The sequence below is a fragment of the Ascaphus truei genome, chromosome 4 (genome assembly GCF_040206685.1).
Source record: "Ascaphus truei isolate aAscTru1 chromosome 4, aAscTru1.hap1, whole genome shotgun sequence".
NCBI classification, from domain to species: domain Eukaryota; kingdom Metazoa; phylum Chordata; class Amphibia; order Anura; family Ascaphidae; genus Ascaphus; species Ascaphus truei.
In genome coordinates this window covers 29,619,081-29,631,370 of record NC_134486.1, presented here as the reverse complement: position 1 = coordinate 29,631,370, position 12,290 = coordinate 29,619,081, and the positions used below count along the sequence as shown (strand labels likewise).

Here is a 12,290-nt window from a genome sequence, read left to right as displayed (position 1 = left end):
TGAGACCTCATTGGATAATTTTTCTCTGGGGATTTGTGTTTGCTTTCCCCTCAATCAATATTCTGTAAATACAAATATAGGATAAGTATCGGTCGTCTAAATTTAGCAAAGGTTGACCTTCATGGACGTATATCTTTTTTCAACCTCATCTACTATGTAGCTATGTAATTATCTCCAAGTACAGCTCAACCCCGTTATAACGCGATCCGTTACAACGCGAATCCGCTTATAATGCGATGCAAGCGTGGCTCCCAATTTTCGTATGTATGAATACTTTACAACACGATTATTGGTTTCTTACATACTTTATAGTACAATGCATACAATTGTACATTATTTCTAACGCGATCCGCTTATAACGCAATGTGATTCTTTGGACCCCAAGCACAGCGTTATAAGGGGGTTGAGCTGTACTATGCTGTTGCACATATATCCACCTGCCCGTGTATAAGCCCAGAGCTCTCTCTGCAGTTTCTGTGAGACAGAGCTCCGAGCCACACAAGACGCAGAACGTAATGTTCCATCTCAAAAGAAATTTACTCTCGTACTGCAGAGACGTTCATGCAGGCGAAACACTGGCAGCACAGGACATGTTCTAAGCTGCATGGGAAGTTTCAATTGGAAAATGGAACAATGATCGTATTTGTTTCGTATCGTATGATCGCTTGTTTAATACAAGCAATGTATTAAAAAAAAAATTTAACCCCCCCCCCCCCCCCCCCAATATTAGATAAATAAAAATACAGGCAGTCCTCGCTATACCACGGTCTGTTATCCGTTGAACGGCGTATCCGACGCCAGATAATGCATTCTGTTGAACGCATTATTCCGACGTCAGAACGGATTAACCGCCGCGGTTTAACATGGATCCGCAATCCGACGGTCTGCTATCCCAGGGGTGCGCAAACTTTTCCCTGTACGCACCCTTGCCTGCTCTCCTCGGGGCCTTGCGCCCTTCCCCCTGCTCGACCCCGGCGTGAAATTACGTGCAGGGTCATGTGACTTCCCGTGACCCGCGGCGTAATTTGACGCCGGGTTAGCAGGATGACACGTCGCTGGAAGAGAAGTTATAGAGGCCTTTCGCAGTCCCCCGGCATTTAATTTAAATGCCTGGGGGAGAGCACGGGATCTCTATAACTGCCGCCCCCCCCCCCGAAAATCTAGCGCCACTTAGTTTGCGCGCCGCTGTGCTATCCAACGGCGGTTTGCGGGACGGATTCCAGCGGATAACCGAGGGGCCGTCTGTAGTACTGAATACATCTATTTGAATGAATATATAAATACAGGACAGAAGTAGGCACTCCCAGTTATAGTGGTAACATTATGGTAATGTCTACGTTTCGCTCGCCCCCCCCCCCCCCCCCCCCGTGACCCTTGGACAGAACGTGCATTGCGTTCAGTTTCCGCCATACCTGTGGTTACAGATATCTCCACCACGGGGGCAGGTTTCGCAGACGCCGGAGCCGTCGCAGGCGCCGGAGCCGCACATGGAGGAAAAGCGCGGTCCTGTCTTTTGAACTTAAACTTCTTCAGATACGGGATTTCGTGGAACTCCTAAACATACACAAAAGGCACAAATTAAGCAGCGTAGGGTTCTAGTAAAAAGTGTTGGGAACTTTATTTCTTTATTTGCATGAGGCGTTACTAACCTGGTGTGTGGCAAGAACATTTCCTACTGTATAGATATTAAAGAGTAAATCTGTAAAGTACCCAATTTCCAGTAGCAAAATATTCCAAAAACTTATACTCACTATATAGTAGACAAATAATAATTAAATAATTAAGAAGGTATTTATTTTTAAATGTTTTAACATTTTTTTTCCATAAAATTACATTATTCTGGAAGCAATTGTCTTTTGCATTTGGGGATACTCAAAATAAATAAATAAAGACGCTTTGCCAAATGCCACTCGTGTTTGCACGTCTCAGACAGGTCTGCAACCATTTCTTTCCCCAAGCTCCCTTAGCAAACAGTGCTCCCACTGCAGTCAGGGATTCTGGGTAATGACATGCAAATGAGCACAGTTTCACCTTTTGCTTCAAATCTATTTTAAACGTGGATCCCTATAAGCGTATGCCCGCCGCATTACACAGCTTTTCAGCACAGCCTGGGTTTAAGAAGTGCAGAGCCGGCAAACCCACTCACAGACAGCTTTTCCGACCTTTTGGGTCTCATCGGTGCGAGGTTGGATGCCGACTACGTAAACGCATACGGAAGCAAAATTGAGAGCAGTGTTCCTAAAACATCAATTACTCCCATGACTGATAGAAATATCGTGCTAATAAATGTTACATCATTTTTGCATATGGCCCAGTTCTTATTCTACATTGTATTAAATTCTCCATGCAGCCTCCCAGAGCACAATCACTCAGACTTTACATACAGGACATCCCCGGCTCAGTTGATTTTTACCTCTGCTATTTTAGGATGACTGGCCGGCTAATAAATAAGGTGCTTGGGGATTTTTTGTTTAATGTGCTTTGGGGCGCCCGCCTCCTTTTCCTGAACTCTACCACTTTGTCCCAGGAACAAATGTCCCCCCTGACTTCACATTGCCACAGAGCCCACTCCTTAGAAGTAGCCTAATCTAGTACGAATGGGTTTGTGCCCTGCAGATAATCTACAGAGCTACGTACTACAGGAAAAGCGCAGAACGAGGATCCTCAAACTAGGACGCTCTCCATGCAGCCAATGCGAAAGGAATTATACACTACAGCACGGGCGGGCAACACCAACAGGTCAGGTTTTCAGGATATCCTTGAAAACCTGGTCTGTTGGTGGCCCTGTAGGACTGGAGTTTCCCACCCCTGTGCTACAGAACTGTACCCGTTAAAGGTTAGGGAGTAACATTTCCAACAATACCCTTTGCAACTCGAAATCTCCAGCACCAGAGGAAAAAAACACATTGCAAAAGGCAATATACAACATAGCCCTTCACCCACCTTAGGTGTAACCCACTCCTTTCTGTTTGGAGTCTGTGTTTTAGCAACACATTTAGTCCAGGCGCTGATGTCCCCCGTGCAATAGTATGCATCGCTCTTGAAGACAAACTGTCCCTTGCACTCCTCACAGGGGAGCAGCGCTCCGAAGGCCATGCCGTCCGACACCCTGTCCAGGATCTGCGGCAACAAGCATGGAGGGGCAGAAATGTACTTACACGTATGCACACTCATTACATGCAATCCTCAATATGTGTTTCTCACACCCCTGGGTCCCAAGGCACACATTCCTCTCCCAGAGCTGCAATCCTGCCCTGCTCCTGGTTCACTCAGTAGAACATCACATCATTGGGACATAATAGGAAATATTGTTATATTATAGAGGAAAATAACGTAATAATAATGTCTGCATTGTGATATAAGGGGTGATCTATCACTGTATAAAAGGCGTGCTGACGAGTGTTTTGCATTTCGGGGGCAAAGAGAAGCGCTGAAACCGCATGCCAAGTTTGCACATAATGAACAATTACTGCAATCATTGTTTATCTTTGAATTAGGCTTCATTTCGCCCTTTTCTGTGGAAGAGGAAGCAACGCGATTCAGTCTTGATGGTTGGAGATCTACGTTGTCTCGCTTAGTTTTGTGGGCATTTAAATATATATATATATATATAAATTATGGGATGAAAAAGTGTGTAAAGAGCCGAATTCTTCCCAAGAAAACCCGCTTTCTGCTTAGAAAATAACGTGGTTAGAATGCTTTTAATATAGATGTAAAAATATATAACAATTTCCAGCGGGATCGCTGCTTTAAATAAAAGCTCCATCCACATAACGGCGTAACGCGCAGGATCTTAACCCCTTCGGTGCCAGACGTTATTGCGATGCATTGCGTTCCATAACCTTTCATCAGGGTTCACAATGAATCACCCAATGGGACCAGCTCGGACTCGAAGTCCTGGATCAGGCGACCTTTTAAATGCTGTAACAAATCGAACGCCCAAGAAACCGAAGCCGTGTCACAACCACAACCAATAAAGAGGAGAATGACCTTGTAACTTACATTGGTCTCCCCGGAAGGCACGTCCTGCTTGTTGGCTATAAGTAGCTCCTTAAGGTCGTTAGTGCTACAGACCTTCTTCAGCTCGTCTTTTATGCTCCAGATTGACTCGGTCTGCTCCTGTTGTGAGCAAATGACAAGAGCAGGTGAGATAATCTGTCCCTACACGTGCAGAGTATTACTCACAGGGAATAGTAGATCTAGGAGACCTATTTTCACAAGAAAATCGGGTCAATTTACACTAGAATCTTAAAGGAGCAGTTTCCTTTGATATATTGTATTTTTTTTTAATAAATCATGGGCAATATTTATCACCGAGTGCTGGATATCACACACTATTTCCCTTTCACCATTACACCACATTAGGTAATACAGTAGTGTTTTGTATTCTCAAGGATTAAATGTAGGGACGAGAGAAAGGATTTGACTTTACATCGCACATTATCCAAACGGGCTCCCTAAAACGAAGAAGGGACAGTCGTCTGTGCACAGGGGAGACAAGGAGGGCTGTTAAAATAAGTACATTTTAAATTAAGGGAAAATGTTATCCGATCAATGCCCCTTTTCAATATGCTGAGAATGCTACTTCCCCTGTGATGGAGAAGATTTCAGTCCAGCATAGGGAAGGCATCTTTGCAGCTTATTAAATACAGGGGCAACTGCAATAGAGTGAGAAATGCCTTACAGCGTGTTCTCAGCGCAGAGGTATTGTACCTATATTTGGCAACTCACTGTGTAGTGTTTAAAAGGAGCAATCCCCTCCCCCTAACTAGCCTCCAATTATAATTTTGGAAGCAGGGGCTCCCTCCACAGCTGAATCGCACTATTTTTCAGCTACAAAAAGGGACCCCACGGTTTCGGAGATACCTTCGGGTGAAGCTGGCGATATTACTACCTGGTTTATAAAAGGGAATTTAAATGGCCATCCAACAGGACGCCGTTCAGCTTCCCGCCGGCCTGAGATCTGACAGACCCCTTTGTTTCCGCTGCTGGGGAGATTTAAAACCGGTAAACTTCACCGATAAGTATCTTGGAAACAACCAGAGTTGAAAACAGTAGCTTCAGGTAGACCCCTGGTCCCCCCCATAAAAAATAAAAAAAAAGATTAAATAAAAAACACAGTGCAAGGAACTCTTTGAACGGAGAGGGGGACGGGTTGAGACACCATTCAATACACTGCTCCACTGGGATCTGCGTCACTGACGAACCTTGCACAGCTTCTGGAGCTTGGATTCTTTCTCCTTCTCTTTCTTGAGCTTCTTTTTGGACACAGCCGGTCCGTCCATCTCATCTCCCTTCCTCTTCCTAAGTCAGAAAATAAGATCCAAATCAATTAAATAGGAGAAAACAAAAAAGTACGGAAAGAGAAGCTGCAACAAAGCTGCCCGCGCCCTGCTAAAGGATTGAAGTGGGCAAAGATATTGGCAGCGCAGCCGCCATTAGGGCTGCCATGTGGCTTCTTCAAAAATACTGGACTCAGTGGTGAAAGGTCACCATGTCCAGGGAGGTAATACCAGACACATACATGTCCAGTATTACTGTACCTCTCATTGTTTACTGGACAGAGTATCCAAATACAGGACAGTCCAGTTCAATACCGGACACCTGGCAACCCTAGCCACCATGTAGTAATAATAATAATAGAGCTTATTCCATATTGCCCAAGCACGGGCAAACCTAACCCCCCCCCCCCCCAATCTCTCAGCAGTCACGGTTAGGCTACGGCCCCAGTGCTCCACGCGGCGCGGGCACAGACAACAGCCTGCGGTCTATAGGGGAGCGAAGGGATGCGAAAGGGGGCGCGGCCATGGCAGGAAGGGGGGGGGGGAGCGGCCATGGCGGGGCATATCTGCCCTTCCGTTGGCTGGACGCCGAGCCCGTGACTGCGCTGCGGCACAGTAAGAAAATTCTCGTCTTCCCTGCCAGCGTAGGCGTCGCAGCGCTTTGCGCGCCCACAAACGCAGCACGCGCCCCAATGATTGGACATTAAAATAAGGTTAGCCTGGTATCAGTTCTGCACACTCTCTATGCCCCACATACAAATCCTGATATGAACATGTGAGGCGCTCGAACATGGTCATGAAAATAAGATTTTAGCACTTGCACACACAGGACTTAGATCTGTCTTGGGCTGAGGTTATACCAAGTGCTGCAGGCGGCAGCGCTATTCTGTGACATCACCCAGCGCTGCCGCCGAGCAGCATCTTCAGTATACCGGGGAAAGCAGAGGAGGCGCGGCCGCGAGCGGCTCGCCCTCATTGGCTGTACCACTCACGTGACACAGTCGGCGCAAGCAAAAAAAAACCAAATGCCTGTCTCTTCCCCAGCCGCCCGCTCTGCAGTACGGCTCGCCGCGACCATCGCCAGCGGTATAAGCACGTGCATTGGATTTAAGCCATTTGTTTTAGCGCGCGCTTTTCGGGGTATAATCACAGGCTTATAACTGAGGGGTGCTGTACTCCAATCCCCAAGCTCCACCCCACCACAGAAAAAATGCCTTGCAATAGTTGATTGCAGTTGTTTAATGCAGCCGGCTACATTTGCTTGATAACAAAAATGGTTAATTTTGTGATCTAGGTTAACCCTTTCATTTTTCTTCATCTTAAATTTGGCATAAAAGAATTAAAAAAAAAAAAAAAGTGGCCCCTCTATGGAGATTAACTGGGAAAGTGTAGCAAAGTTAGCCTGCTGGTCCTTTCCCACAGCATGGCCTAGAAAGACAGCCCAGGTAATATAAAGACGAGCCAATTAGGATGTAAGTATATATCCGTGCTGTGTGGACCAATTCCCAGTAGCATCCAACATCTCTAATTAGGAAACTCTTCCCAACAAGGGAAAGACTATTGTTTACTCTGCAGGGGATACAGAAATTGGCATTAGTCTCGCAACGCCACTAATTATTGGACTAATTAATGACATTTCCTCGTAGCACCTTCGTGGGGCATCGCGACAGCTGAGCTTCAAACCCCGGAGGCTGGGGGCAGCACGCATAAAAAACAGAGGTCACTGGGCATTTGGTGCTTTGAGAGAGAAGAATCTATGACATTGCTATTTTACAGAGACCCCTTGTGCGAATGATTCCCGCCTCCCGAGCGGTCACACGCTGGAGCCCGGCAAGAGAAATGCAGGGCACCAAATAACCAGGTAAGTAATGGACCGATCGAACGTTAAATCAGGGGTGCTCAACTCCTGTCCTCAAGAACCCCCCCGCTCCCCCAACGGGTCAGCTTTTCGGGATATCCCTGCTTCAGCACAGGTAGCTCAATCAGTGCTTCGACTGAGCCACTTGTGCTGAAGCAGGGATATCCTGAAAAGCTGACCTGTTATGGGGGAGGGGGGGGGGGGAAAAGAGTAGGGAGGGGGGGTTTAAGGACTAGAGTTAACCCCTGTGTCAAGTCAAAACCCACAGAGAAAGCAGAGGAATGAGCAAACGTTTTATGCAATGCAAATATATATATATATATATATATATATATATATATATATATATATATATATATATATATATATATATATCATGTTCTTGTATAGCGCTGCTAGTTGTACGCAGCGCTTTACAGAGACATTTTGCAGGCACAGGTCCCTGCCCCGTGGAGCTTACAATCTATGTTTTTGGTGCCCGAGGCACAGGGAGATAAAGTGACTTGCCCAAGGTCACAAGGAGCCGACACCAGGAATTGAACCAGGCTCTCCTGCTTCACACTCAGTGCCAGTCAGTGTCGTTACTCACTGAGCCAAGTAGTTCTTATTTTTCATTTAAGAGTTGATTGGCGGCGTCAGACCATGTTTGTAATGTATATTCCTGACCTGTACTTCCACTACAAATTCAAATACCATGATAGCATTACAAGTTTGGACACCAATTACATGCGTTTACTGAAACCTGCAAAGCCGTTATTGTGAGTTCAGCAATATTTGATTGATTTACATTTCTTTTGCTAACCTTTTTGGTCAGCATATATCTTGAGATCTAAAAATTATTATTATTCCACTTTATGCTATATATACACACAAAGAATAGAACAAGAAAAAGGACTAATACAAATCTTATAATTTACCACCAGTGTATATGCCAACTAATAATTCCCTCTTGATGTAATCGTCCTCCCGTTTGTGCGATTTGTCCCAAGCATTTATTTAAAGCGTTTAGTAAAGTCCCATCAGATGTTGTATACCGGCTACAGAAATCAATGGTAGCTATAACAAGAAGAATATCCATGGCATGTTTAGTGGACTTGTGACTACTGCCTGGTTAGACGTGGGTTGTGCAAATACATTTATTTACACGTACACACCGATATAGAAGTCATTTATATTTTTGGCAATCCGTTTACAATATAAGGGTTTAAAATAATTGCCCTTTATTGTTAAACCCGCAAACAGGCAAATGTACATTTTCCATCAGCTCCAACTCCATGGAAAAATCAACACATATTTTTGGTGCCAATTCCAGGAACATTCCCCATGATGAGCAAAATGCGTCACTATAAATTGTGTATTCTCCATTTAGTTTTAATCTACAATAATGTGTCAGATGAAAGAATAAAAATGAAGAATAAAGAGATAAGCAAGTATTTTCTGGCTACAACTAGCTGAACAGAAAAAAAAGAAAAAAAAGAAAAAAAACACATATTGGATAACACTTATGGGTAGAAGTCCATAAAATAGGAACAGGGTGAATTGGAGCCAAACAGATTTGGAATTATTCCAGGAAACTCAAACTATACAATCACCAAAATTCCAATTCACTTTCCTCTGAGTACTTAATACCATGACATGAACACACAGACACAAAACAGACACAGATAGAGAGACAGAGACACATACACAAACTTGAAGCAGGGAGCCTTTGGGGCGAAACCAAGTTAATTTCAGCTCTGGCGACCCCATGCTTCAGGAGACACCTTCGTAGTAGGTGCCAATAGCCGCTCTGCTTGGCTAACACGGATCACGTCATGGCTGCCATTTGAAAACTCCCGCGTTCTACAGAATAGCAAGCCGTGAACCTCATCGGCGCAGCTTCCTATTGGCCCATGTGATGGAGGAGCGCTCAACTTTAAAGGCCAGCTAGCTCAGCCGGAGCAGCTACCGGCACCTACTACGGAAGCGAGTATCTCCGGAAGCTCTGGTGAACCCGTGCTTCCAAACGCTGTAAAAACAATCAATAAAAATCAATGGGATGAATTGTTCCTTTAACCCCTTAATGTAATTTTTTTTTTTTTGCATCATCAGGTGAAAGTCATTGAACGGTATGAGGCGAATTCGCATCATTCGCCCTTTAGGGCTTAATCCACTCTTTTACTGGAGGGACACACAACACAGTCTGCAAAGATCGAAGCGACGTAAATAAGGTAGCATCGGAAGAATACATGGTTCCTACAATTAGTTCTAAATACAACCATTGTGTCCTGCTAGGATATAACACACTCCTTCAGCAGCGACACATTCAGCTGTTAAATATAATCTCTCAATCTAGGCATTAAAAATAATTTCCCAAAGGTCTACATAAAAAAAATTAAAGTTTAAGCAAAATGTTTTAATGTTTTTGTTTTGAACATCAAGGTGTGAAGATTATTGGGAACTCTTTAAACATCTACACCAGATATTTGCAGCACTTCAAGCAGATAACGTCTTTAAGCATCATGAACAATAGTAGCACTCTGTTTGCTACCAACACACGGGGTACCAACCAGACCCCCATCTTTAACCAGTCCCTGAACGTCCCCTACACCGCAGCGGAGATCGTGATCGCCGTGGCTTCTGCTGTGGGAAACACCGGCGTGTGCGTGGCCGTCGTCCACGACCGGAAGCTTTGGACGGTGACCAATTACTTTTTGGTCTCGCTGGCCGTCGCCGATGTGTGCGTGGGCACCTTGGCCATCCCGTGCGCCATCCTGACAGACTTGGGAATCCCACGCTATAACCTGAACCTCTGCTTGTTTATGCTTTCCATCCTCATCATGCTGACCATGTGCTCCACTTTCAGCCTCTTAGCCGTTGCCGTTGACCGGTACATCGCCATTTTAAACCCCCTCCGATACAAGAGCATCATGACGCCGACAAACACCCTGACCGTGATCATGATGACCTGGATCCTTGCATTTCTCATCGGGCTGGTACCGATGATGGGCTGGCACAAGCCCCCTTCTTCCACCGGCCACTGTCTCTTCACCTACGTGGTAGATATGGCTTATATGGTCTACTTCATCTTCTTCGGGTTCTTCATCTTGCCATTGATAGTAATGTTCATCATCTACGCACAAATCTTCATGGCGGTGAGAAAGCAGATACATTGTAAAGCGACAGTCAATCAACAGGGCAACTTCATGGGTAAGCAAGTGGCGGGCATGAAAGAGATAAAAACAGCCACCTCTCTCTTCGCGGTCATCTTCCTTTTTGTTTTATGCTGGTTACCCCTATATGTCATGAACTGCGTGATCCTGCTTTGCTCCCACTGCTACATCCCTCCTATCCTTCTGCAGACTGCCATCATACTAACTCACGCCAACTCGGCCCTCAATCCCATCCTATATGCCTACAAGATGAAGTCCTTCAGGAACACTTTCAGGGCCATTTTCTCATGCAGGGGTAATACAGTGGTGCCAGCAGAGCAGCTGGACCAACCCTGTAGAGTCCACGTAAATTAGGGTACGTTCATCTATATATAGAACAATTCACTGATCACCATTTAGTTTGCTCAATTGTTTTTCAAGTCCCGCCCAAATCACTTGGACCAAAGAGAACTCATGGTAATGGTATGTTCAATAAGTTACATGTAGGCAGGCGACTGGCAACATTTACACACCAAACAAGTATAGCTATTACATTTAGTTACCACGTTTAATATCTCCATGCTAAGCACATGCTTTGTAGTACTTTCCCCATTTAGTTTTTGTGCTAGCTGTACATAGAGGGAAGATCATACAGTCTTTTCCTTTTTGATGTTTTGTTTGGTCAATAACAGCAGAATTATTAGTTTAAGGATAATGGGAAAACAGCAATTACCAGATGGCATCTAAATTAAACAAAACGCAAAGACAAAAACGTGCTCGCTGTTACACAAGAAGGAATATCACACGCCAGCGCATTGGGAGAAGGGAGAAGAAGAGTACTTTGCTTCAACAGCACAAGAAATAAGGCTTGAATGGGTTAAATCCAGCAGACATGGGTTCTACCAGAGGATTAGAAAAAGCAGCCAATAAGCAATTCCTCTTACTTAGGTGCACGCCCTACTTCAATCAGAACAAGTATACATATCACACAGGGAGAAGTCACATGTCATTGATATGATGTATGATCATTTGAGAACATGTAAAATAAAATATTCATTAATTTGACTAAAATACATTCAGCTTTGTAAAGAAAAAAACAACTGATCTAAGAAATGAGTGCCAAGTATCCCAGCTGTGCTATTATGGTAGTGGCTAGCAGGCTGCACTTGGGGCTAGCTGGCTACACCTGGTGTGGGGATCACAATTAAAACGCTTACCACATTAGTAACAAACGTGTGTAATGATACAATGTCGCTACTTGGTAAATGTGCTCCCACAATACACACGGACAGATCCTGAACATGAACTAAATAAAAGAACACAGCAGAGTGGCTAATTGTCTCTCTAACACACTGCGAGGGCTGAGAGATTGGATGATCGTTGTACTGACTACAAAATATACTTCTGCATTCCTAAATAGGATAGATAGACAGATAGATATGAGTTTGTATTAACAGATGAGTCACTATTGTAAAACTAAAATCAGTTGCCTTGGTGATATCTGGAACCCACGATGCTCGATAAATGCAAGCTCTCGTTAACGAGGAAAAGAACTCGTACCCCATTTCCCATTACAGACCCTATCTAGCACCGGGATTCTAAAAATATCTGAAATAATTCCAGGTAGTAACAGGTGAACAGGATTAGGGCAATGGGAGACCAGATTGAGGGGAGAGGTTAAGCCTGATATCTTCTGATTTGTTCCTGGGACAAAACCGCTATATCAGGAGCACCTATGAGCTCAGGAGAACGGCACCCGAAATGGCTCCTTCTCTCCTACTCGACGTCGGATTTAAAAAAAAAAAAAAAACCTGACGCGCATTTTGATACCTAGTGGGGCTACTCCCTAGGGGATATGTATATTTATTCTGATTCATGTAGAGAGTGCACCCAAGAGGAATTGCCTTTCCTTTCAGCTAGTACATCACACATACCAGGCCTAAAATGTATGCAAAAATCCTCGTACTTGTCCGACTGCCCCTTTATTTTACCTTTTACAAATATGATTGCATGTTTAAG

The 12,290-nt window shown here is 44.5% G+C and overlaps 1 protein-coding gene and 1 pseudogene across 1 annotated transcript in view; one reads left to right on the top strand and one right to left on the bottom strand.

Moving 5' to 3' along the window:
• Positions 1-12,290, bottom strand: part of PARP1 (poly(ADP-ribose) polymerase 1) — a 51,023-nt gene that overhangs the window by 20,685 nt on the left and 18,048 nt on the right. The window contains 4 exon segments of the mRNA XM_075595485.1: positions 1,413-1,554; positions 2,944-3,120; positions 4,003-4,119; positions 5,208-5,304. Coding sequence (XP_075451600.1) covers positions 1,413-1,554; positions 2,944-3,120; positions 4,003-4,119; positions 5,208-5,304 — 533 coding nt within the window.
• On the top strand, positions 9,615-10,722 carry LOC142491918 (adenosine receptor A2b pseudogene; annotated as a pseudogene).